Source organism: Sus scrofa, chromosome 12 (genome assembly GCF_054392235.1).
Source record: "Sus scrofa isolate SSC_HxYL_T2T_F1_AM1 chromosome 12, Sscrofa_HxYL_maternal_Yorkshire_Landrace_v2.0, whole genome shotgun sequence".
Lineage (NCBI taxonomy): Eukaryota > Metazoa > Chordata > Mammalia > Artiodactyla > Suidae > Sus > Sus scrofa.
This window is the reverse complement of record NC_139394.1, coordinates 1,207,982-1,233,937: the sequence shown is the minus strand read 5'-3', so window position 1 is coordinate 1,233,937 and position 25,956 is coordinate 1,207,982. Positions and strand designations below refer to the sequence as shown.

The 25,956-nt window shown below is 54.8% G+C and overlaps 1 protein-coding gene across 3 annotated transcripts; it reads right to left on the bottom strand.

Annotated features, from left to right (window-relative positions):
* Positions 1–75: 75 nt before the first annotated feature.
* On the bottom strand, positions 76–24,993 carry LOC110255939 (uncharacterized). 3 transcript variants are annotated; one of them, XM_084983364.1, is made up of 5 exons: positions 21,407–21,539; positions 18,349–18,481; positions 1,289–1,519; positions 808–991; positions 76–196 (listed from the first exon to the last, which is right to left on the bottom strand). In XM_084983364.1, the coding sequence occupies exons 2-4, from the start codon at positions 18,406–18,408 to the stop codon at positions 923–925; spliced, it is 360 nt and encodes a 119-aa protein (XP_084839490.1). In that variant the 5' UTR covers positions 18,409–18,481; positions 21,407–21,539; the 3' UTR covers positions 76–196; positions 808–922. The 3 variants fall into 3 exon arrangements, 1 of the variants encoding a protein (XP_084839490.1); XR_014820565.1 differs by lacking the exons at positions 76–196; positions 808–991; positions 1,289–1,519; positions 18,349–18,481 and adding exons at positions 19,201–19,644; positions 22,042–22,240; positions 22,710–22,886; positions 24,652–24,993 and having other exon boundaries at positions 21,407–21,627; XR_014820566.1 differs by lacking the exons at positions 76–196; positions 808–991; positions 1,289–1,519; positions 18,349–18,481 and adding exons at positions 19,201–19,644; positions 22,042–22,240; positions 22,826–22,961 and having other exon boundaries at positions 21,407–21,627.
* Positions 24,994–25,956: the final 963 nt, after the last annotated feature.

Genomic DNA, 25,956 nt, shown 5'->3' with positions numbered 1-25,956 from the left:
ACTGGTGTCCGCAAGGACACAGGTTCGATCCCTGGTCTTGCTGGGTGGATTAAGGATCCAGCGTTGCGGTGGGCTGTGGTGGTCGCAGAATTGGCTTGGATGCCATGTCACTATGGCTGTGGTGTAGGCCAGCAGCCATAGCTCTAATTGGAGCCCTAGTCTGGGAACCTCCACGTGCCAAGGGTCTGATGTGGCCCTGAAAAGCAAAAAAAAAAAACAGTTACACGGTGGGTATCTATGGTCAAGAAGTCCCCACAGGGGCGCCTGGCTGTTTTGGCAAATGGCTTTGGACGACTGGACACCCGCGTGCAGAGCACGGCCCCTCCCACACCCCACACACCTGCAGACAAAACATGGAAACGAAGGACCCGAGCGAGCGCAGGCAGGGGCTGGGGCTCTGCTCTAGCTGGGAGGCAGCCCCATCACGCTGGCAGAGACTCGAAGGCAGGCAGGCGAGGGGGCGGCTTCCTAGAGATAGGGCCCCCCTGTGCCCTGAGCAGGGCTGTGGGCTGGGGATGCTGCAAGCGTCCGGTGGGTCCGGGAGCACACTGGGCTTTCTCTGGTTGGTCCTGAGCTGGCAGCAGGGCAGCAATTAGGGAAGCGGCCGGTATTGGCCAAGTTTGGGCCCATTGCTGCAGGGTGAGAGACACCCAGATGCAGGGCAGCTTTACTCCTAACGACCAAAAGGTGGAAACAACCCACACGTCCCGCACCCGACGGTCAGCGGGTCAGTTGTGGTGTGTCTGTGGTGCAGTCCTGGTGGGCCAGGTAAAGGGCGAGGCGCCAACACAGACCACCCAGGCGCACCTCTCGTAGGTGACGCTGAGCGGGACAGGTGACGGGAGGGCACGGCCTGTTCTGACCATCCCCTGGAGTGAAGGATCCTGAGCAGGCAAGTCCACGGGGGGGGGAGGGGGGAGCCTCAGGGGCCAGGTTTCTTCGTGGAGTCAAGAAGATGTTCCCAGTGGACTCGGGTGACGGTTGCCCAGCGCTGTGAACACAGTGAAAGCCCTGTACCCTTTAAATGGACGGTCGTGTGGCACCTGGTGACCAAAGCCCAGCCAGGCTCCTCTGAGGCTGCTCCATGTCAGGTCCGGAAAGACATGCAGCAGCTCGAGGCCCTTCTGGGCTCAGCCCGAGGGAAGTCCAGCCAGTCCCTGGGCCTCCGTGGGGACCGAGGCTGACCCTGGATGAGCGCTATCAGCAAGCCCGTCGGGGGGTCTCGCGGCGCAGCCCCTGCCTGCCTGACTCCACCGACCTCTCACCCGTCCCCCCTCTGCATTCTCACCTTAAAATCCCAGTCGCCACCGCACAAACCCCGCCCGAGGTCCCGTTCCCGCTGCAGGTGTCCCCACCGCGAGCCCACGGCCGATGGAAACCGGTCCTTGCGCTTCAGCGACAGCCGTTTCTTGCTCGGGGACTGCGTCCCGGACGCTGTGCGCTCCCCTCCCGCGGCAGCACGCTGAGTCGGGAACGACGGAGAGGTGAGCACGACCCCGTGCCAGGGTGACACGCAGGGCTGTGAGGCGGCACAGGACAGTGGACAGAGAGCAAAACAAAGAAAAAGACCCCGCCACATCCGTCTGCGTCTCGGCAGCCAGGGCGGGTGCGGGGGACACGGAAAGAAAAGCGCTTGTGAGGACCTGGTCACTTACAACGTTCCATAAAAGTGTTACATCATCACACACTTTGCATGGACGGGACGGTGTGTCTGACGTTGAGAGTCGGGTCGAAGCCCCGAGCACAGTAAGGGAAGCACATGGGAGCCGTGCCTGCAGAGCCCACAGCAGCCAGAGCCAGGCTGCTGTGCTGGGACTTGGGGACACGGGGGGGGACACGAGGACATCTTTGGGATGCACACACTCTTCACAAGTGCCCGTGAGGCCCCCGTCCTCCGAACCTGCCCTTCATGGAACGAGGGTCTTGAAACGAGGTTGCTGGCATTTGGGGCAGACGGCAACGACGAGGCTCAAATCTTGAAATCAGCCCAAAGGAGCAGAGGGCCGGACGGAGCAGGTGGGGCGGGCTGTCTGGGGAGGGACGGGCCGCCTGGGGAGGGACCGGCCAGTGGCAGCCAATGGGGACATGGCTCAGCCAACCACAGCTGCCTTGCCTCACTCTTGTGTTACTGCTACTGGTCCCTCTGTTTATAGGCTGTTTGCGGGGGGCGGGGGGGGGGGATTGGGGGCTGTGCCCACGGCATGTGGAAGTTCCCAGGCCAGGGATCCATCCCGAGCCACAGCTGTAACCTGAGCCAGGGCAGTGACAACACCTGATCCTTAACCCACTGAGCCGCCAGGGAGCTCCTATAAGCAGCTGTTTTAAGTAAGCCATGCACCACAACACAAATTCACACACGGCGGAGTGTTCCTGGGACGGTTCCTCTCCTTCCAACCAGACCCGGGCCTTGACTCCTCCCTGGAAAAACTGCCCCCAGGTCTTGGGGTACCCTTCCCACGGTGCTTGAGTTTAACAGAAAACAAGAAACCAGAAGTGAGATGGAGGAAACTCCCGTCTCAGGAAGTATCTTCCGCGAGAGATGCGCGTTCCCGAAAGATGGTGGAAACACCGTGCAAGTGGAGGCGCCCGTCCTGTGTCCCTCCTTCCCCGACACCAGCCTCTCCCCGACCTCCTCGCTGCCAACCAAGCAAAGGGGCGCCCCACACAGCGGCGCCTCAGGGGCTGCTCTGAGCGTGGCTCCCACACCGCCCTCCGTGTCACTGGGGCCTGTGCAGCAGCCTTCCTGGCGCCTGGGCCTCCTGGCCGAGTTGCCGGCCTGCTGGTGCTACAACCTAGGAGTCTCTCCCTGGAGCTCAGACCCCTGCTCTGCGGCCAGCAGGACCCCTTCTCGGGGCCCACAGGATCGGGGCTCCCGCCCTCTTCCTGCCACCCCGCGAGACCCTGGACACGGCCAGCCTGGGGGGGCTGTCCTCACAGCTTTACATGGTCAAGAGCTAAGCACTGAACGCTGAGTTTTGTGCATCTTTGTTGCTGAGGTTCAGCTTCCATCCTGTTTCTAAATGCTGAGCTCTGGTCTGGATTCTGCTTCAGGACAGCCCAGTCCCCCCACCCTGTCACCTCCCCAGGGGCTGGAGGGGCCTCCAGGGTCCAGGACCCAGAGGGCCCGACCTGGCCTCCCGGGAGGTGGCGGCTGAGGCCCTGCCCCAGACCTGGAGCATCCTGCGCTCCAGCCCCTCCGCCTGCCCGGCTTTCGTCTGGGGGTGATTTTTCCCAGAAAGGCTGGGCGGTGGGAGGGGGTCTGAGGTCCCCTTTGGGCCTGAACTGCAGCTTGCGCTCTGCAGGTTGCCCGGCTCTACCCCCTGGAACTGAGGACCCGATCCCCCGCCCTTTGGGGGCCACGGGCTGGCCCCGAGTCGAGGCCTAAGGGACTCTTTTGCCCTGAACTTCAGTAACAGCCAGGGCCCGAGTGTCTGGGGTCAGCCTGCGGGTTCCTGGAGCCCAGCGAGCCCTCGGTCTGCGCTTCAGCCCCCCCACGCCCGCACCTTGGCTTCTGCCTCCGTTGCAGCATCACCTCTGGCCTCTCCTCTGCCCTGGTGTCTGTGCTGCGACCACCACACAGCCTGCAGCCTCCTGTCCCCTCGGCCGGCCCCCCAGGCCGTGTCGCCTCCTCAGTGGGAGCAGAGGGCTAATTGGCGCCACTCCCCCAACTCTCCGACGCCCTTTGCCCCCATCGGGTCCCTCTCCCCCCGGGGAGGGTTTTCTGGGACTTCTCGCCCCTGCGTCTGGCCTCCCCACTGCAGGTCACCCAGCTGCTGTGCTGGGCACAGCCGGTTCCCGGCCTCCCCTCCTCTGAAGCAGGTCAGACCCCGGGCTTCTCCGCAGCCACCCTCGCTCCACCGGAGCCCAGGGCCCCGGGCCTCGGCCTCCCCACCGAGGGCCACCAACGCTGGGACACGGCTCCCGTGAAAGGGCCGAAGGGAGGCCGGCTGCTGACCAGAGGGCCTCGGGGCGGCCTCCCTGTAGCTCGTGCCTGTCACAGCCACTGGGTTCCAGGGGGACCTTGCCGAGAGCCAGTGTTGCAAAAGGACCTCTCGAGAGGTTTCAGCGGTTCCCTGACCTCTCATCCGTCCTAACACGCGAGGAGCTGCACGCAGTGGCAGGGCCCGATCTTAGCAGAGTGTGCAGACGACACACCCTGAACCTGTCACCCCGGGCGGGACGGCGAAACTCCCCACGGCCCCCAAAAGTTTCCTGCTGGCCTTCTCTGCCCTCCGCATCCTCAGACCACCACCGACAGGCTGGAGACTCTGGCGGATTCGCTCCTAGGGTTTCTAGACTCGACCTGCCAGAGGCAGGAGCCACGGCAGGAGCCCTCGTTTAGTCCCGCTTCCTTGCGCAGCCCAAGCACCCTGAGATCCAGCGCAGGCTGGGACCATCCCGCCGTGCGCGTGGGGAGACCTCCGTGGGCTTGTCCCTCACCTCCTCTGGACATTAAGGCTATCTGCCGTCTTTGGTTGTTGTTTTTTGTTTTTGTCTTTTCTGGGGCCGCTCCCGCAGCATATGGAGGTTCCCAGGCTAGGGGTCGAATTGGAGCTGTACACCACAGCCACAGCGACTCAATATCTGAGCCATGTCTGCGACCAACACCACAGCTCACGGCAACGCCAGATCTTTAACCCACTGAGCAAGGCCAGGGATGGAACCCGCAACCTCATAGTTCCTAGTCGGATTCGCTAACCACTGAGCCACAGCGGGAACTCCAAGGCTATCTGCAGTCTTTGGATTTTACAAAGAAAGCAGCTATGAAAGTCTGTGTACTTTCATTCCTCTTGATAAAATGAAAGGGACTTCCCATCATGGCGCAGCAGTTAACGAACCTGACTAGTATCCATGAGGACATGGGTTCGATCCCTGGCCTCACTCAATGGGTAAAGGATCAGGCGTTGCTGTGAGCTGTGGTGTAGGTTGCTGACGTGGATTAGAACTGGCGTGGCTGTGGCTGTGGCGTAGGCTGGCAGCCACAGCTCTGACTTGGCCCTTAGCCTGGAAACGTCTATATGCCATGGGTGCAGCCGTTAAAAACAAAACAAAACTAACCTAAAAACAGAGTTGCCATGTGATCCAGCAATCACACTTCTGGGCGTAGATCTGGACAAAACTATAATGCTGGAAAAATTATAACTCAAGAAGATCCACGCACCCCAATGTTCACTGCTGCACTATTCACAACAGCCAAGACATGGGAACAGTGAATGGATAAAGAAAGTGTAGTACACACACACACACACACACACACACACACACACACACACAATGGAATACTACGCAGGCATGAAAAAGAACGAAATAATGCCATTCACAGCCCCACCGATGGACCTAGAGATTATCATACTAAGTCAGTCAGAAAGAGGAAGACAGACACATGCAATGTCATGTATACATGGAATCTAAAATACGGCACGGGAGTTCTCACTGTGGCTCAGCGATAATGAAGCCAACTAGTATCCTTGAGGGTGCAGGTCTGAACCCTGAGTGAGGCCAGGGATCGAACCCTCAACCTCATGGTTCCTGGTCGGATCCGTTTCCACTGCACCACGACGGGAACTCCCCTGAATCTGTACCGCGAGGGGTCAGAAGTTGGCCCAACATTGTAAATCAACCGTACTTCAATAAAATAAAACTTAAAATAAACGTAAGCTCACCGGGAGTTCCCGTCGTGGCTCAGAGGTTAACGAAACTGACTAGGATCCATGAGGATGTGGGTTCGATCCCTGGCCTCACTCAGTGGGCGAAGGATCCGGCGTGGCTGTGGCGCAGGCCAGTGGCTGCAGCTCCGATTCAACCCCTAGCCTGGGAACCTCCATGTGCCACGGGTGCGGCCTTAAAAAGACAAAAGCGAAGAAACATCAGCTCAGCAGCTGTTTCGACTTTCCTCGTGGGAAGGTTTTAATTAATTGCTTCATTTCTTTAATAGCCACAGTGTCTCGCAGCTTCTCCACCTCTTTGATGAGCTTCGCTAGTTTGTGTTTTTCAGGAACGTGTCACATGTATTCGCTTAGAGCTGTTCCTAACAGCCTCTCAATACTCTTTCAATCACGAGATTGATGACTAATCATCCGTGTTTTCCAAGTTATGCATTGAGGGCTGTAACGTGTTTCTACTGAGACTGACGTGGGCCCACGAGCTTTTGATCAATAAATAATGTCTCTATTTATCATTAAAAAATTCTAGGCGTTCTCCTGTGGCACAACGGGTTAAGGATCCAGTGTTGTCACGGCAGTGGCCTGGGTCACAGTGTGGCTAGGGTCCAGTCCCTGGTCCAGGAAGCTCTGTATGCCATGGGCATATGACCAAAAACAATTTTTTAAATATATTTTTAATGGCCGCACCGGGGCATATGGAAGTTCCTGGGCCAGGGATTGAATCGGAGCTGCAGCTGCAGCAACGCTGGATTCTCTAACCCACTGCGCTGGCCCAGGGATCAAATCCTCACCTCTGCAACAACCTGAGCCACTGCAGTTGGGTTCCTAACCCACTGTGCCACAGTGGAAACTCCTAAAATTTTTTTAAATTTTGAATTCGCGCTTTCATTCAAGAGTTCGTTTCCAAAATGATTTTGTTTTTGTTTTTTGTTTTGGCTGCACCCATGGCATATGGAAGTTCCCAGGCTGGGGAGCAAAGCCACTCCGCCTCAGAGACAATGCCAGATCCTTAACCTGCCGCACCAGAGTGGGAATCCCTGAAGTGCTATTTTTATTTATATTTATTTCTTTATATATTATTTATGTCTTCTTAGGGCTGCACCCAAGGCATATGGAAGTTCCCAGGCTAGGGGTCAGATCGAAGCTGTAGTCACCAGCCTATGGCACAGCCACAGCAACGCCAGACTCAATCCATGTCTGCGACCTACACCACAGCTCAGGCACCGCCAGATCCTTAACCCACTGAGCAAGGCCAGGGATCGAACCTGCATCCTCATAGATGCTATTTGGACTCATGAGTGCTGAGCCACAACAGGAACTCCTGAAGTACTATTTTTAAAAATATCCCAGGAGGTCCTTTGCGGTGCAGCGGGTTAAGGATCCAGCATTGTAAGTGCAGGGGCTCTTGGGTTCACCCTCTGGCCTAGGAACTTCCACGTGCCACAGGTATGGCCAAAAATAATAATATTTTTATACATGTGACATATCCATATATAGCTTAAGACTTCACCCCCCTCTCACAGTAGCTGATGGAAGGTGAGACAGAAAATCAGCTGGGATATAAAAGACCTCAGCAGCATCACCCAGTAGGTTGTCATTGGCACTTGGGGGGCACTCCACCCACGACAGCAGGACGCCCCTTGAAACCAGGCAGGGAACCAGCCACCATACAATCAGCGCCCGGCGAGCCGCCAGCAGTGACCCAGACACACCTCTGTTCAAACACCCACACGGCTTGTTATATAGACCACATCCTGAGTCAGAAGACCAGCCTCGACAGATTTCAGGGGCTTGAAGTCAGACAGTGTCTCTGACAACAGCAGAGTCAAACTGGAAGTCACCGACAGAAAGATAAAGAGGCCATCTAAAGGGAAACTAAAAATGAAAATGAAAACACAACATACGAAAATGCGTTGCTGGCAAAAAACACAGGCCTTGGAGAAAAATTTATAGCATCAAATGCTTATATTAGCAAAGAAGAGAAAATAATTCCTGTATGGCAGAAATTGGCACAACATTGTAAATCAACTATAGTTATTTATTTTTGTCTTTTTAGGGCCGCTTCCGGCGGCATATGGAGGTTCCCCGGCTAGGGGGTTGCATCGTAGCTGCAGCCGCCGGCCTACACCACAGCCACAGCAACGTGGGATCTGAGTCGCATCTGTGACCTACACCTCAGCTCATGGCAATGCCAGATCCTTAACCCACTGAGTGAGGCCAGGGATCGAACCCGTGTCCTCATGGATCCTAGTTGGGTTCATTAACCACTAAGCCACAACAGCAACTCCTAAATCAACTATACTTTAATTAAAAAATTTTTTTAAAGAAAAGAAGTTCTCAAATCAAAAAATGAAAGATTCAGGGAGTTCCCGTTGTGGCTCAGAGGTAACGAATTGGACTAGTATCCATGAGGATGCAGGTTCGATCCCTGGCTTCACTCAGTGGCTTAAGGATCTGATGCTGCTGTGAGCCGTGGTGTGGGTTGCAGACGCGGCTCAGATCCTGCATCGCTTTGGCTGTGGTGTAAGCCAGCAGCTTCAGCTCCAATTCGAATCCCGGCCTGGGAAATTTCATATGCCGCAGGTACAGCCCTCAAAATAAAAAAAGAAGATGTGGTGTATATACACGATGGAGTAGTACTCAGCCTTAAAAAAGAACAAAAGACAGCCATTTGCAGCAACACGGCTGGAACTAGAGACGCTCATACTGAGCGAAGTCAGTCAGAAAGAGAAAGACAAGTCCCATAGGACACCCCTTACAACTGGAGGCTAATGCTTGGCACAAATGAACCTTTTCACAGGAAAGAAGGAAACTCACAGACATGGAGACAGATTTGTGGTTGCCGAGGGGGAGGGGGAGGGACTGGGGGTTCGGGGTTAGCAGATGCAAACGCTCGCACTGGGAGTGGATAAGCAATGCCAACCAGCTGCACAGCACAGGGAACCGCATCTGATCACTTGCGACGGAAGCTGATGGAGGATAATGTGGGAAACGTACTGCACGTATTTGTGTAACTGGGTCACTCTGCCGTACAGCAGAAAGGGGCACAACTTTGTAAGTCAACTATAATATTTTTTTAATTAAAAAATAAAAAATAGGAGTTCCCGTCGTGGCACAGCGGAAACAAATCGGACTAGGAACCATGAGGTTGAGGGTTCGATCCCTGGCCTCGCTCCGTGGGTTGGGGATCCAGTGTTGCCCTGAACTGTGGTGCAGGTCGCAGACGCAGCTCGGATCCCACGTTGCAGTGGCTGTGGTGGAGGCCGGTGGCTACAGCTCCAATTCGACCCCTAGCCTGAGAACCTCCATGTGCTGTGGGTGCGGCCCTAAAAAGACAAAAAAAAAAAAAAAAAAAAAACCCAACTTTGAGATAAATGATGATGAAACACAACCATGCAAGAGCTATGGGAGCCACAAAAGTTCTTAGAGGGACGTTTGTAGCAATACAGGCCTTCCTGAAAAAAGAAGAAAAATCTCAAACCACCAACCTAACCTACCACTTAAAAGAGTTACAAAAAGATGGGAGGGGGAGGGAGTGGGAGGGATCGGGAGCTTGGGCTTATCAGTCACAACGTAGAATAGATTTACAAGGAGATCCCGCTGAATAGCATTGAGAACTATGTCTAGATACTCATGTTGCAACAGAAGAAATGGTGGGGGAAAAACTGTAATTGTAATGTATACATGTAAGGATAACCTGACCCCCTTGCTGTACAGTGGGAAAATAAAATTTAAAAAAAAAAAAAAAAAAAAAAGAACTTCCATATGACCCCGCAATCCCACTCTTGGGCATCTATCCGGACAAAACTCTACTTAAAAGAGACACGTGCACCCGCATGTTCATTGCAGCACTATTCACAATAGCCAGGACATGGAAACAACCCAAATGTCCATCGACAGATGATTGGATTCGGAAGATGTGGTATAGATACACAATGGAATACTACTCAGCCATAAAAAAGAATGACATAATGCCATTTGCAGCAACATGGATGGAACTAGAGAATCTCATACTGAGTGAAATGAGCCAGAAAGACAAAGACAAACACCATATGATATCACTTATAACTGGAATCTAATATCCAGCACAAATGAACATCTCCTCAGAAAAGAAAATCATGGACTTGGAGAAAAGACTTGTGGCTGCCTGATGGGAGGGGGAGGGAGTGGGAGGGATCGGGAGCTTGGGCTTATCAGACACAACCTAGAATAGATTTACAAGGAGATCCTGCTGAATAGCATTGAGAACTATGTCTAGATACTCATGTCGCAACAGAAGAAAGGGTGGGGGAAAAAATGTAATTGTAATGTATACATGTAAGGATAACCTGACCCCCTTGCTGTACAGTGGGGAAAAAAAAAAAGAAGAAAGTTTACAAGATAAAAAAAAAAAAAAAAAAAAAAAAAAAAAAAAAAAAAAAGAGTTACAAAAAGAACAAATAACCTAAAGTCAGCAGAAGGAAGAAGGAAATTATAAAGATCAGAGAGGAAATCAATAAAATAAAAAGTGAAAAACAATAGAAAAAGAATCAATAAAACCAAGAGCTGTTTTTTTTGATTTTTTGTTTTGTTTTGTTTGTCTTTTTGCTATTTCTTGGGCAGCTCCCACGGCATATGGAGGTTCCCAGGCTAGGGGTCTAATCGGAGCTGTAGCCACCGGCCTACGCCAGAGCCACAGCAACGCGGGATCCGAGCCGCGTCTGCAACCTACACCACAGCTCACGGCAACGCCGGATCCTTAACCCACTGAGCAAGGGCAGGGACCGAACCCGCAACCTCATGGTTCCCAGTCGGATTCGTTAACCACTGCGCCACGACGGGAACTCCAGAGCTGTTTTTTGAAAGGGTAAACAAAACGGAGAAACCTCTGGCCAGACTCACCAAGAAAAAGAGAGAGAAACCAATGAGCAAAATAAGTATAACTGTAAATGCTGCTATAAATGTACGAAAATGCAACGAGTAATAAAAAAGAAACGAAAAAGGAGAACTCTCAACTGACGACGGCAGAAATGTTAAAAAAAATAAGAGACTACTCTGAACAATGACATGCCAACAAACCTGACAACCTAGAAGAAATAGACAGCTTTCTGGAGACACACCCGCCAAAACTGAGTCAGGAAGAAGCGGATCATTCGAACAGACTGAACACTAGAAATGAAATTGGATATGTGATAAAAACACTGCCTCCAAACGGAAGTCAGGACCAGACGGCTTCACAGGCAAATTCTTCCAAACACACAAAAGAAGAATTCGCAGGAGTTCCTGTTGTGGCTCAGCAGTGACGAAGCTGACTAGTATCCATGCGGCCACGGCTTGGAACCCTGGCCTCGCTCCGTGGGTCAAGGATCCGGCGGTGCTGTGAGCTGTGGTGTAGGTTCCAGATGTGGCTCAGACCCGCTGTGGCTGTGGCTGTTGTGTGGGCCGGCAACTGCAGCTCCAATTCGACCCCTAGCCCGGGAAGTTCCATAGGCTGCAGGTGCAGCCCTGAAAAAAGACAAAAAGAAGAAGAACCTATACCCATCCTTCCTCAACTCTTCCAAAAGATTGAAGAAGGAACAGTCCCAGACAGTCTATGAAGCCACCGTCCTAATACCAAAACCAAAGACACCAAAAGAGACAATCAGAGGCCAATATCTTTTTTTTTTTCTTTTCTTTTTAGGGCCTCAACTGTGGCATAGGAAGTTCCCAGGCGAGGGGCTGAATCTGAGCCACAGCTGCCGGCCTCCACCACAGCCACAGCAACGCCGGATCCCTAACCCACGGAGCAAGGCCAGGCACTGATCCTGCATCCTCATGGATCCCAGTTGAGTTCGTGAACCACTGAGCTATGACGGGAACTCCGAGGGAACATATCTTAACAGGATCGCAGGCATTTATGACAGATCCCCGGCCAGCACACTGCTCAAGAGAGAAAAGCCGAAAGCCTTCCCCTAGAATCTGGCCCGAGACAAGGCCGCCCAATCGCACCACTTTTATTCAACGTAATATCGGAAGTGCTAGCCCCAGCTATCAGACCAAGAGAAGAAATAAAAGGGTCCAAACTGGGAGACCAGTGGTCAAATTGCCAGCAGATGCCGTGACACCGTGTATGGAAACCCTAGGGACCCCACACAGAACTACTCCACCTGCTAAGCGCATGCAGCAAAGTAGCAGGACCCAGGGTGAGCATTTCGCAATCCGTTGCACGCCTACACGCTAACAATGAAACATTCGAAGAGGACTATTAAAAACACAAAAACAAAAACGCCTTTTAAAAGCGCATCCCCAGGAGTTCCCTTCATGGCTCAGCGGTTAACAAAACTGACTGGGATCCATGAGGATGTGAGATGCAGGTTCGATCCCTGGCCTCGCTCCGTGGGTGAAGGATCCGGCCTTGCCGTGAGCTGTGGTGTAGGTTGCAGAATCGGCTCCGATCTGGCATGGCTGTGGCTGTGGTGCAGGCCGGCAGCTACAGCTCTGATTGGACCCCTAGCCTGGGAACTTCCATGTCATGGGTGTGGCCCTAAAAAGATAAATAAATAAGTAAATAAACAAAATCACACACACACCCCCAAAAATTAAATACCTAGAAATAAGCCTGACCAAGGAGGTGAAAGACTTACACACTGAGAACCATGAAATAGTCATCAAGGAAATTAAAGAGGAATCGGAGAGGTGGAACGATATCCCAGGTCCTGGATGGAAAGAATTAATAAGACTTAATACTACTACTCAAAGCAATCCAGATTTAATTCAATTCCCATCAAGTTACCCAGGACATTTTTCACGGAAGTAGAACGAAAAATCCAAAAATGTATGTGGAACCATAAGAGACCCTGAATTGCCACAGCAATCCTGGGCGGGGGGACAAAACAAGCAGAAGGCATAACTCTCCCAGACCTCAGCCAGTACTGCAAAGCTACAGCCACCAAGCCAGTGTGGCACTGGTACAGAAACAGACACACAGACCATGGAACCGAACAGAGAACCCAGGCACCTGTGGTCAATTGCGCTTTGACAAAGGAGGCCAGGACATGAAGTGGGAAAAAGAGAAGTCTCTTCAGCAAGTGGTGCTGGGCAAACTGGACAGCTGCCTGTAAGCCAGTGAAACCCGAACACGCCATGCACACAAATACACTCGGCACAGCTTCCAGACTTAAACATAAGACATGACACCAGAGCAAAATACTCTCTGACATCAGCCGTTCAAATGGCTCCTGGCTCAGTCTCCCAGGGCGGTGGGAATACAAGCAAAAATAAACCAGTGGGACCTCATCAAACTTACAAACGTTCACACTGCAAAGGAAACCAGCAACATCACGAAAGGACGACCTACAAGTGGGAGAATCCAGGTGCACAGCGTGTGGCCGACAAGGGCTTAAGCTTCCAAATATGCAAACGACTCACACAACTCAACATCACGAAACAACCCAATCAAAAAACGGGCCGACTTAAATGGACATTTCTCCAAAGAGGACATACGACGGCCAGCAGGCACGTGAGAAATGCTTAACCTCACTAACTCTTTTTCTTCTGCTCAGGGCCGCACCTGCGGCCTACGGAGATTCCTGGGCGAGGGGTCCCAACAGCTGCAGGTCTTTGCCGCAGCCCCAGCATCACCAGATCCAAGCCACATCTGCAACCTAGGTCGCAGCTTGTGGCACACTGGATCCTTAACCCACTGAGGCCAGGGATCAAATCCGCATCCTCATGGACACTTTGCTGGGTTCCTAGCCTGGGAACCCCCATGTGCCACAGGTGTGGCCCTGAAAGGATAAAAGACCAAAAAAAAAAAAAAAAAAAAAAAAAAAAAAAAAGCCTCTCAACAAATAACCATTGCTGGAGAGGGTGTGGAGAAAAGGGAACCCTCCTCCACCGTTGGTGGGAACGTACATTGGTACAACCACTACAGAAAACAGGATGGAGGTGCCTCGGAAAACTAGAGAACTACCATATGACCCAGCAGTCCCACTTCTGGGTGTGCGTCCACAGAAAACTGTGATTCAAAAAGATACATGCGCCCCTATGTTCACTGCAGCACGATGCACAGCAGCCAAGACACAGAAACAACCTAAACGTCCACTGACAGATGAATGGATCAGGAAGATGTGGTACGTATACACAGTGGAATACGACTCAGCCATAAAAAGGAACAAAATAATGCCATCTGCAGCAACATGGACGCAACTAGAGATCATTATATTACGTGAAGTTAAGTCAGGAAGAGAAAGGCAGGAATTCCCGTTGTGGCGCAATGGAAATGCATCCGACGAGGAACCATGAGGTTGCGGGTTCGATCCCTGGCCTTGCTCAGTGGGTTAAGGATCTGGCGTTGCTGTGGCTGTGGTGTAGGCTGGCAGCTATAGCTGTGATTCGACCCCTAGCCTGGGATCCTCCACATGCCACTAGTGTAGCCATAAAAAGCAAAAAAAAAAAAAAAAAAAAGAGAGAGAGAGAGAGAAAGGTAAATGCCTCATGATAGCACTTATGTGTGAAATCTAAAATATATCACAAATGGATGGAACTAGAGACTCTCATCCTGAGTGAAATGAGCCAGAAAGACAAAGACAAATACCATATGATATCACTTATAACTGGAATCTAATATCCAGCACAAATGAACATCTCCTCAGAAAAGAAAATAAGGGACTTGGAGAAAAGACCTGTGGCTGCCCGATGGGAGGGGGAGGGAGCGGGAGGGATCGGGAGCTTGGGCACAACTTAGAATAGATTTACAAGGAGGAGTTCCCGTCGTGGCGCAGTGGTTAACGAATCCGACTAGGAACCATGAGGTTGCGGGTTCGGTCCCTGCCCTTGCTCAGTGGGTTAAGGATCCGGCGTTGCCGTGAGCTGTGGTGTAGGTTGCAGACGCGGCTCGGATCCCGAGTTGCTGTGGCTCTGGCGTAGGCCAGTGCCCACAGCTCCGATTAGACCCCTAGCCTGGGAACCTCCATATGCCGTGGGAGCGGCCCAAAGAAATAGCAAAAAAAAAAAAAAAAGAATAGATTTACAAGGAGATCCTACTGAATAGCATTGAGAACTTTGTCTAGATACTCATGTTACAACAGAACAAAGGGTGGGGGAAAAATGTAATTGTAATGTATACATGTGAGGATAACTTGATCCCCTTGCTGTACAGTGGGGAAAAAAATAAAAATAAATAAAATAAAATATATCACAAATGAACCCATCTACTGAACAGAAACAAACTTGGCAAACAGACTTGTGGTCGCCGAGGAAGAGAGTGGGAGGAAGTGGGGTGGCCTGGGGTTTGGGGTCGGTAGATCAGACTCTGACGTTTAGAAGGGATAAGCAATGAAGCCCCACTGTGCAGCACGGGGACCACGCCCAGTCTTTGGGGACAGACCTTGATGGAAGAGAGCATGAGAAAGGAACGTAGGCATGCGTGTGACTGGGTCGCCTTGCTGGACAGCAGAAACTGGCACATCGTACATCAACTATGCTTTAATTCAAACGTAACGAAGGAGTTCGCGTCGTGGCGCAGTGGAAAAAATCCGACTAGGGACCCTGAGGTTGCGGGTTCGATCCCTGGCCTGGCTCAGTGGGTTAAGGACCCAGCGTGGCTGTGAGCTGTGGTGTACGTCACAGATGCAGCTCAGGTCTGGCATGGCTGTGGCTGTGGTGGAGGCCGACGGCTGTAGCTCCAATTAGACCCCTAGCCTGGGAACCTCCATATGCTGCAAGTGCAGCCCTTAAAAAAAGCAAAAAAAAAAAAAAAAAAAAAGGAGTTCCTGTTGTGGTGTCTTGGGAGCACTGGGATGCAGGTTCGAGCCCCAGTCTGGCACAGTGGGTTAAGGATCCAGCATTGCTGCAGCTGCGGCTTAGGTTGCCACTGTAGCTCGGATCTGATCCCTGGCCCAGGACCTCCACATGCCAAGGGGTGGCCAAAAAAAAAAAAAAAAAAAAAAAAAAAAAAGAAGAGAAGAAAAGAAAAGAAAAAATAACAGGAACTTGACAACTTAGATGAACTGGAACAAGTCCTAGAAAAGCACAAACCAGCACAACCTGCTCATTTTGAAATGGACCGTGGGAATAGCCTCATAACTATCATGGACATTGAAGTCGTGCTTTTAAAACTTCCGAAGAAAGAACTCTCCAAGCCAGGTGGTTGTGTGTAGAATTCCGCCAAATGTTTGAAGAGAAACTGCACCAAAATGTTCCAGAAAATAGAAGAAGGGATAGTTCTCAATTCATTTCATGAAGCTGCGATTGCCCAGATACCATAACCAAGGACAGTACAAAATAAGATGAAACGCAAACATCTCTCGTGATGTAGATGCAAAATGCCTGCAGCCAACACGATTCTTAGCAATGAAAGACTAACTGCCTTCCCTATAAATCAGAATGAGGCGAGGGTGTCTGCACTCACCACCCTTAGGCAGCAGCCTCCCGAAAGTTCTACCAGCGCAGGAGAGAAAGTAAACGGCCCAGAAACATGGGGAGGTAGATATGAAACTGTTTGGTTCCTCTTTGCAGATAATAAGACCTTCTGTGCAGAAAATCCCGAGGATGCTACCAAAGGGAAAAAAAGTCCTCCTAAAACTATATTTTTCGTTTTAGTGTAGAAAAGGGTTTTTTTGCTTTTTTGTTTTCGGCCGCACCCGCGGCACATGGAGGTTCCCAGGCTAGGGGTCCAATCAGAGCTACAGCCGCCGGCCTACACCACAGTCACAGCAACGCCGGATCCATAACCCACTGAGCAAGGCCAGGGATTGAACCCACAACCTCATGGTTCCTAGTTGGATTCGTTAACCACGGAGCCACAACAGGAACTCCCAGCAGCTGTAGCTCTGATTAGAGCCCTAGCCTGGAACCTTCCACATTCTGCGGGTGTAGCCTTAATAAAGCAAAAAAAAAAAAAAAAAAAAAAAAAAAAAAAAAAATCAGGAGTTCCCGTCGTGGCGCAGTGGTGAACGAATCCGACTAGGAACCATGAGGTTGCGGGTTCGGTCCCTGGCCTTGCTCAGTGGGTTAACGATCCGGCATTGCCGTGAGCTGTGGTGTAGGTTGCAGACGCGGCTCGGATCCCGCGTTGCTGTGGCTCTGGCGTAGGCTGGCGGCTACAGCTCCGATTGGACCCCTAGCCTGGGAACCTCCATATGCCGCGGGAGCAGCCCAAGAAATAGCAACAATAACAACAACAACAAAAAGACAAAAAAAAAAAAAAAAAATCAAAGCAAATCCTATAAACAATTTGATGCCAGTACATTTGGAAGGTAGAAGAATGGGGCAGCCTCTAGAACAGAACGACTTGTACCCTCAGATGATGCCCACCAGATATGTGGGCAGAACTCAGGCCACAGCCCCCGCAGCGGCTGGACCCAAACGGCCAGGACTTGGCCAATATCTGCTGCTTCCCTAATTGCGCCCCGCTGCCAGCTCAGGACCAACCAGAGAAAGCCAGGTGTGCTCCCGGACCCACCGGCCGCTTGCAGCATCCCCAGCGGCCGCCGCAGCTTCCCCAGCTCATAGCCCCACTCAGGGCACGGGGGGCCCTTTCTCTAGGAAGCTGCCCCCTCGCCCGCCTGCCTTTGAGTCTCTGCCACCGTGATGGGGCCGCCTCCCAGCTAGAGCAGAGGCCCAGCCCCTGCCCCCTCTCCCTCGGGGGTCCCTCCATTATAGCCACAGCGTATGCTCTCAAAATTCACGCCCAGAGACACCCCAGGTCTAGCTGGTTTCACGTGCGAATGTTTACTAAAGGCACATGCAGCAGAAAACTCCCTGTCTTAAGCATACCACAGAAAGCTAGCATGATCTCAACTCCAAGATGAAAATTAAAAGACTAGTCTCATTCCGGATAGACGCAGAAAGCCTCAAGAGGCTGTTCGAGTGAGGTCGGCGGTACGTCAAAGATGGTATTGCCATGGCTTACAGTGGGCTTTCAAGGCCAGGAACCTGATAAATGCATTTCCTGTTACAGGTGAAATGAGAAAAAAATGCCCCGTCATCTCAGTAACTGAAGAAGGAGCACTTGATACGATTTAATACTCATTTGTAATTGTGAAAAGGTCTCCCAGCAACCCTGAAGAGCAACATCTGAATCTGATAAAGGACATGTGGCTTTAACAGATAAAGCAAAATTAAACCCCAAATTATAGGAGAGAGAGACACCTGGGACTGCATACTTCAGAGAATTAGGTGTGGCAAAAAATTCCATAAAGAAATACACACGCAGGAGTTCCCGTCGTGGCGCAGTGGTTAACGAATCCGACTAGGAACCATGAGGTTGCGGATTCGATCCCTGGCCTCGCTCAGAGGGTGAAGGATCTGTCATTGCCACGAGCTGTGGTGCAGGTCGCAGATGCAGCTCGGATCTGGCGTTGCTGTGGCTGTGGTGGAGGCCGGTGGCTACGGCTCCGATTCGACCCCTAGCCTGGGAACCTCCATGTGCCGTGGGAGTGGCTCTAGAAAAGGCAAAAAGACAAAAAAGAAAAAGGAATACACATGCAAACATGTACACAGCCGACCAGAGAAACCAGTTGCAAAGGATGTGATGGAAAGTTCCTAATATGGTGAATGCTCTTGCAAATTACTGTCCTAAGAGGAAACCACCGGACAGGAAAAGGGGCTAAGGCTGCAAACTGTTTTGGGGCCGTAGACCCTGCATTAATCAGGCATCTTTTGACTGCACGGTACAGAAACCCAGTTTGAACTGACTTGTGCAGAAGGGAATGTATCAGCTCACCTGGGTTTCAGGTACAGCTCCATCCAGGTGCTTCATTCCTTTTCTCCTGTTTCTGTCCATCTTTCCTCGTCATGGCTTCATTCCCAGGCAGCCTCTCCTCAAATTGTGGCCATGTGCTGCCAGCTCGGAGCCCCTGTGGAGAAGGGGAGAGCAAATACCTGGATGATATCTGATGGCTCCCACCTGAGCCATCTGCCCGCCTGAATCAACTTCAGCTGCCCAGGATGGGCTGACCGGCCAAGCCTGAGTTTCCAGCCCCCTTTCAGTAAGAGTGGGGAGAGAGTCCCCAGAGGAAAACTCAGGTACTCTTACCAGAAAAGGGGGACGAGATTGGAGCACGTCGTGTAGGCGAGAGGGAGCCCGGTCCCCGGCGACCCATTTAGAAAATAAAACAGCCCCGAGTCCCCTTCTGCTCGGAGAATGCCTTCTTCCGCCAAATGATTCGGAACCTCCGTTCTGGGCTTTAAAGCCGACTGCTTGCCCTCCTGGAGCCCCAGACCTGGGCTCCCGTCAACCAATTGCACAAATACCGTGGGAGCCGTGCAGGAAAGGAGTTCCAAGGAGCCTGCCTGGCCCTGAGGCCCGAAGAAAGGCAGGAGGAAAGCGGGAGAGCTCCAGGCGGAGACCCAGGCCTTCGCCAAACCCCTGCGGTGGGCGGGGGCTCGGCCGCAGTCCCAGGATGGAGGGCAGAGGCTGGAGGGCAGAGGTCGGAGGGCGGAGGGCAGGAGGCAAGGCCTGGGCTATGCGGTCAGGAGCTCTTCGAGGGCCTGCAGCGGGGCTGTGACTGCTCAGAGGTAGGTGTTCCCCAGGCAGGTAGCCCATCGATGAAACCAAGAGGCGCCACACGACCCAGAAATTGCTCGCCTAGGTTTATTCCCGAGAGAAACGCAAACACGTGTCCCCAGGAAAGGCTGGACACGCATGTTCTCAACAGCTTTACTCAGGAGCCGGAAGGTGGAAGCAACCCACAGGCCTGTGTGCGGCTCAAGGCCTGGGCAGGATGAGGTCCAGCCGGGCGATGGCCGCGACCGGGCCTTTAAAGGGATCGCGCCCTCACACCTGCCACAACCCCGAGGCACCTTGAGGCTTGAGGCAGAGGGCAAGCCGCGTGTAACTCCGCTGCCCGAGGGTTCCTGGAACAGGCCAGCTCACAGACAGAAAGCCCGTTAGCGCTGGCTCGGGGCGGGGGGCTGGTGGTTAGATGGCAGGTTTCCGTTTGAAGTGATGAAATGGGTGAAAAATAACTGTGCGATGGTTGCATGACCGCGAATGGACCAGAAGCCACCGAACGGCACCCTTGAAAGGAGTGAATTACATGGCGTGTGAATTACGTCTCAACAAAGCTGCTAACAAAACCGCACCAAACAAATGGACACTCTTTGGAGCTGAGGGAAGAATGCAGGGGCTGGGGGGGGGGGGGCGGCCCCCCAGGGAGAGCGGCCGGTGACTGGGGCCTCATGCCCTCCCCCGGAGCACCCCCCACCCCCAGAAGTCAGGTTTCCTGGCCCAGAACGAGGCCCCGGCCAGGGCGGCTGGGAGAATCAGGGAGGCTGGGACAGAAGGAGCCCCCTTCCCACCCCATCTGCCGCCTGCCCGCTATTTTAAATCCCGTGCTCACGTCTGTGTTCCATGGGGGGGGACACAGAGTGATTTCTCTGCGGGTGTCCCTCCAGTTCTGAGGCCCGCCCAGGCCTGGCTCAGCAGAGCTCACTGTGCTTGGCCGAATGAATGAATGAACAGAGGAATGGATGAGTGAGCAGGTGAGGGAGGAAAGGGGTGGGAGAAGCAGCTGGGGCGGGTGGGTCCACCCAGAAGGCCGGGTACCGAGGGGAAAGCTGGCCACTCCCCACATGGCCACTGGGTGGCAGCCTCGAGACACTGACGGCCAGAGGGGCTGAGCGGGCGGTGCCAGTGGGCAGCCAGGCAGGATGGAGAGGGGTGTGGCCCGCCGGCCCTCCTGGGAGAAAGGGGGGCGAACAAGGAGTTCCCGCCGTGGCACAGCAGAAGCGAATCCGATTGGTATCAGTGAGGGTGCAGGTTCGTTCCCTGGCCTCGCTTAGTGTTGCCGTGAGCAGATCCCGAGTTGCTGTGGCTGTGGTGTAGGCCAGTGGCTACAGCTCTGATTCGACCCCTGGCCTGGGAACCTCCATATAAAAAGCAAAAAAAGAAAGATAAAGAAAAATTTGGTTGGAACTTTTTCCAGGAACAAGAATGGTCTGGAAAGTACAAAACTCCAAAAAGCCAGAGCCCAGACCCCATCTAATCCGTCTGCCAGCAGGAGGGACCAGGGGCTTCAGAGAGCGGGCGACAGGATTCAGGGCAGCCTCTCCTCCACACCTGCAGTGGCCCCTGGACTCGGCCAGCCTTGAGGAGCCAGGGACATGCCAGGCCCCAGCTGGCTGGTCCACCAGCCTCAGGGCACCCAGAGTGGGCCCCTGGGCTAATGGGACAGAGGGAGCAGACACCAGAGCCTGGCCCACCGAGGGGCTGCTGCCCAGGGTTGCAGGGGCAGGGTGCAGGGGCGACCCAGGAGGGCTCAAAGGGTGACGTGATCAGGCCTGGAAGGGCCAGCGGGGTGACTGGGCAGAGAGCGCAGAGCCTTTTCCGGCCCCCCCTCCTGCCCTGCGAGTGACCAGGTCCTTCCTCATTAGCCGCCTGGGTCCGGCTTTATTTCCTAGATGCCTTGACGGTGACTAGAAAGCCCAGGACCTTTGTGGGGCTCCCTGTCTCCCAGCACCCAACACAGAGAGGCCCCCAGCGAGGGGAACTGGAGGACAGGCCACCGTTGCCTGCACTGCCACCCAGGGCCACTTCAGGGGCCACGCCGGGCAGCCGTGATCAGTTCTCTGGGAACACCCTGCACCCTGGGGGCCACCTCCCACAGCAGGTCCCAGGGCCCAGACTCCTCCCCAGCCCCCTGGAGGCCTGGCCACTGTGGGCCCCGCAGGCTGCCCCTCCAGGCCCCAGGCTGGGTCAGGGCCAGGGTCAGGACCCTTAAGCATGTCCTGTCCCCACCATCAATGCTTCCAGCCCGTTTGCTGACTCTCCAAGGACTCACCCCCAGAAACAGCCTCCCTGATGCCGCTGTCTCCAAACAGGGGAGTCGCCAGGGCAGAGTCGGCACTGGGGCAGCGCCGAGGCTGAGGGAGGAGCAGGCCTGCCCAGCTGCGCTCAGGCTCCCGCTCGCACTTGCGCCACAGTCATTGTGATTCAGCGGTGCTGGCAGCAGTCCCGGCCGTGAGTTAAACACGGGTACCACGGGCGCCACCACTCCTGCATCTTAAAATGTAAAAAATTTGTATTGCGGTAAAATACAATAAAATATAATCAATAACATAAATAAATAATAAATACAACGAATTACAGATAATACAGTGTACCATTTTCAGCATGCAACAGTTCCCCAGCCAGGGATCAAACCCAAACCACAGCAGTGACCACGCCGGATCTTTAACCTCCTGAGCCACCAGGGAGCTCCCTCAACCATCTGTCTTTATGAATCTGATGCTCTGGGTGTGGAATTGCTTTCTTTTTTTTTTCTTTTTTTTTTGGGGGGGGGTCTTTTTAGAGCCACACCGGCAGCGCATGGAAATTCCTAGGCTGGGGGTCCAATCAGAGCTGCAGCTGCCAGCCTACGCCACAGCCACAGCCACGCAGGACCCTTAACCCACCGAGTGAGGCCAGGGATCGAACCTGCATCCTCATGGATCCCGGTCAGGTTCGTTACCGCTGAGCCACGACAGGAACTCCCTGGATTAGTATGTGACATTTTTGGTGGCTGGTTTCTGTCCCAGAATGTGACGTCGAGGTCCTTCCATGTTGCAGCCTGTGTCAGGGTCTCCCTTCTTTCAGGGCTGCGTGTCCTGATCGCCCCGTCTGAGGACACCGGCGCCTGGATAAACGCCCACACTCATGACCTCGTTTGACCTTGCCCACCCCTGTCAAAGCCCTCCCTCTAAGCAGGCACAGCTCGACGTGCCGATTAGGATTTTAACGCACCCACTGGGGGACACAAGTCAGCTCGTCACGGGGTCTCCGGATCTCCCGGCAGCCCTGAGCTGGCTGACCTGAGCTCTCCTGGAGGCTTCAGGCCAGAGGCTGTCCAGCCCTGAAAATGACCGCTGCCCGGTCTCTCCGGGGCTGGGGACAAGGCTTGGTTAGAGCATCCCAGCCCGCCCGGGGCCCAGGCCAGTCCACTCTAGGTGAGAAGCTGTCGCAGTCCCCTCTCCAGCGACCCGGCAGGGAGGGTGGAAGGGGGGGACAGGGAACAAAGCCCAGCCTCCTTGGCCCTGGGTTCGCCCACTCCCAGCTCTCGAGGCCGTCGGCAGAGAAGCCAGCAGCGCTGCCACGGAAGGAGGTACCCAGCAAGGAGAGGAGGGGGCCGGACGGCTCTGGGCCCGGCTGAGGGGGAGATGACACAAGAAGGGAGCACGGCGGTCAAGGAAGGCCAGCCAGGGCCCCGGGGCCATCTGTGCACCGTGGGGAGGAGACTCCGCCGTCGTGGGCGCAGGGGAGCCACCAAAAGCTGTCAGGACGCCCTGCAGGAGGAAGGAGAGAGAATGAGCCACAACCGATGGTGCTTCTGGGCGAGTCCGACTCCGGCAAACTTCCAGACTTAACTCCCTACATCCTGGCCCCAGCCCTGTGGGCCCCCTCCCAGCTTTTCCAACCTCCTGTCACCCCCGACCCCGCCTGGCCTGGCTGGGTTTGCAGGAGCCTGGAGGCCTTGCCTCCTCCGCGCCCACCTAGCCTGTGCTCCATGTCCCACCCCGATGGCCCAGGTGGGGGCCCGAGCTCCCAGGTCCAGGGCCACCTGCTGGGCCACCGCCTCCCTGCCCAAGGACCCCCGTCCACCTGGCCTCCCCAGCACCTCCTCCCTGCCCTTCCCTGCTGTGCTGCTGCCCCGCGTTTGGCCCCATCCAGGGTGGGTGGCCCCGGGGCCCCTTCCTGCCATGGCCATCCGTCTAAGTGGCCTGACCTGATTGAGCCTCACTGGGTGCCACCTAATGTGACTCGGCCAGGCCTAGCAACCTTGGCGGTGGCTCGGGGAGAGAGGCAGCCTGCGGGACAGTGGCCAGGACCCAGAGGGTGGGGTCACTCGGGGACAGAGCGATGGCCGTCCCCTCCTCAGTCCAGCCCTGCTGCAGGCCAGCCGGGCCCAGGGCCCCTCCCCAGGACCGGCTCTGGGCGCTGCAACCCTGGGTGGCCATTCGTGCCCAGGCCTCGGGCTCCCGCCTGTCAGATGGGAGTGAGGACCCCAGCCCCCCACGGTCTGGTCTCCAGGCCCCGGGTTCCATCTGGGCGCAACGCGGGCTCTGGGCTCCCAGGCACCTGTTGAGGCAGGGCCCACGGGCAGGCTGGGGTTCTTCAGTTACCTTCTCTGAAAAGGGCTGGATCCCCCCTCCCCACCCACGGGTGGGAGAATTCAAACAGGGTGTGTGGGTGGGAACCGGCCCAGGGCCGAAGCTGCGGGGGAGCTGGGTGGACACTGGCGGGACCGATGCTCTCAGGAGCGGGGCAGTTTGTGGGGACTGGTCCTGGTGCCTAGAAGCTGGCTAGACTTGGGGGTGACTGTGGCTGGTCAGGGGGGGCCAGGCCTCTCCCTGCCCTGGGCTCCCCGATGCCCCCAGGCTCGGCTCATACACACAGGGGCCACAGAGCCTCAGCTTAACTTGGGGCTGCGGCTGGCGGCTGGAGGGGAGTGCGGGGCGGGGGGGGGGAGGTCCCTGGCTTCAGGAAAGTGGCCGCAGCATCCAAGAGGCAGAGGAGGCCCATCTAATGGGGGGGCAGCCTTAGCCAGATGGGGGCTTGTGGTGGGGGATGGCCTTGGGGGCGGAGCTCAGCCTGGCCCGGGGCGGGAGGGTGGGCTGCTGAGGCCAGAGGGCAGCAGGGCCAGCCTGGCAGCCCCCCTGCAGGAGTTTCTTTTGTAATCAAAAGCCAGAGCAGGGGAGAAGGAGGGACAGACAGGCCAGGGAGGGAGGAGGAGGGACACGTGGGAGGAGGCTGGCGGGGGGTGGCCTCCCCATCACAGACGCACCTTGACCTCTGCGCCAGCCTCCCGCCCCGGAAAGGCAAGCGGGCTTCTGGTCACAGCCATTTGCTGGCTGATGGAGCCAGGCACTGGACCTGTAGGTGGCCCATCTCCGAGGACGTGGCTGCCCCTCTTAGTGGCCCTGGGGAGTCCCCGCTTCTCGGTGCTCCCAACAGGGGACTGGAGACGGCGGGGAGCAGCCCCAGGGGCTTCCACATGTGCCCACACTCAGACACACACACACACACACACCCCCTATACTATGGACTTACATGTTCTCGAGCACGTCTCGGAGTTCCCTTGCGGCTCAGCAGGTTAAGGATCCAGCATTGCCACCGCAGGGGCTCAGGTCACGGCCATGGTGTGGGTTTGAACTTCCACATGCTGGGGACTCAGCCAAACAAAAGCTTGTCTTCAGCAGTTCCCATCGAGGCTCAGTGGTTAACGAGCCCACCTGTATCCATGAAGACACGGGTTTGAACCCTGGTCTTGCCCAGTGGGTTAAGGATCCGGCGTTGCAGTGGCTGTGGCGTAGGTCACAGACACAGCTCGGATCCGGTGTTGCAGTGGCTGTGGCGTAGGCTGGCGGCTGTAGCTCGGATTGGACCCCTAGCCTGGGAACCTCCATATGCCGCAAGTGTGGCCTTAAAAAGAACTGCCCCCAAAGGAAAAAAAAAAAGCTTGTCTCCAGACTCGGAGCAGCTGCCTCAGTCTATTGGATTGAAGGGACAAGCAGGTGTGGGAGGAGGAATGGCCCAGACTCCTCTCGGGCCTCACTCAGGCCAGGGTGCCAGGGAGGGTGCCAGTGTGGGTGCCAGCAGCTGGTTCCCGGAGGCCTTGGCTACGTATTTGCATGACGGAGAGGGCCCCTGCGGGTGTTTTAAATCCCTGTCTCTGGCAGAAGTGGACCCAGCTGAGGCCTGGAGAGGAGGGCCTGGCCTGCAGCCGCCCCAGCAGGAGGCCCCACCCCCGCCCGAAGACTCATTTCATCTGGGCGGCCACCCAGCACTTTCTGCTTGACTTCGAGGAAATACTCTGGGAGTTCCCACTGTGGCGCAGTGGGTTAAGAACCCTACTGCAGTGGCTTGGGTCACTGCAGAGGTGCGCGTTTGATCCCTGGCCTGGCACAGCGGGTTAAAGGATCGGCATTGCTGAAGCTGAGGCTTGGATTCAATCCCTGGCCCACAACCATATGCCGCAGGTGTGCATAAAAAAACCCTGCAGGGGAGTTCCCGGTGTGGCGCAGCGGAAATGAACCTGACTAGGAACCATGAGGTTGCGGGTCCGATCCCTGGCCTCGCTCAGTGGGTGAAGGATCTGGCGTTGCCATGAGCTGTGGTGTAGGTCGCAGACCCAACTCGGATCCGGTGTTGTTGTGGCTCTGGCGCAGGCCGGCGGCTACAGCTCCGATTCAACCCCTAGCCTGGGAACCTCTGTGTGCCGTGGGTGCGGCTCTAAAAAAGCAAAAACAAACAAACTCTGCAGACAATCGACAACGAAACAGAACCTAGCGGTGTAGCAACAGGAAAATCCTCTTAAATCCTGCTAGTGGCACGATAATTTTCAATAGCCATGGG

Bases quoted from the DNA above. Each gene is read 5' to 3' on its own strand.
- LOC110255939 (XM_084983364.1), bottom strand. From the start codon at position 18,408: ATGGACAGAAACAGGAGAAAAGGAATGAAGCACCTGGATGGAGCTGTA. The intron at 1,520-18,348 runs GTGAGCTGATAC...GCCGCCTCACAG, and splicing joins GAGCTGTACCTGAAACCCAG to CCCTGCGTGTCACCCTGGCA. The intron at 992-1,288 runs GTGAGAATGCAG...CTGTGTTCACAG, and splicing joins GTGGCGACTGGGATTTTAAG to CGCTGGGCAACCGTCACCCG.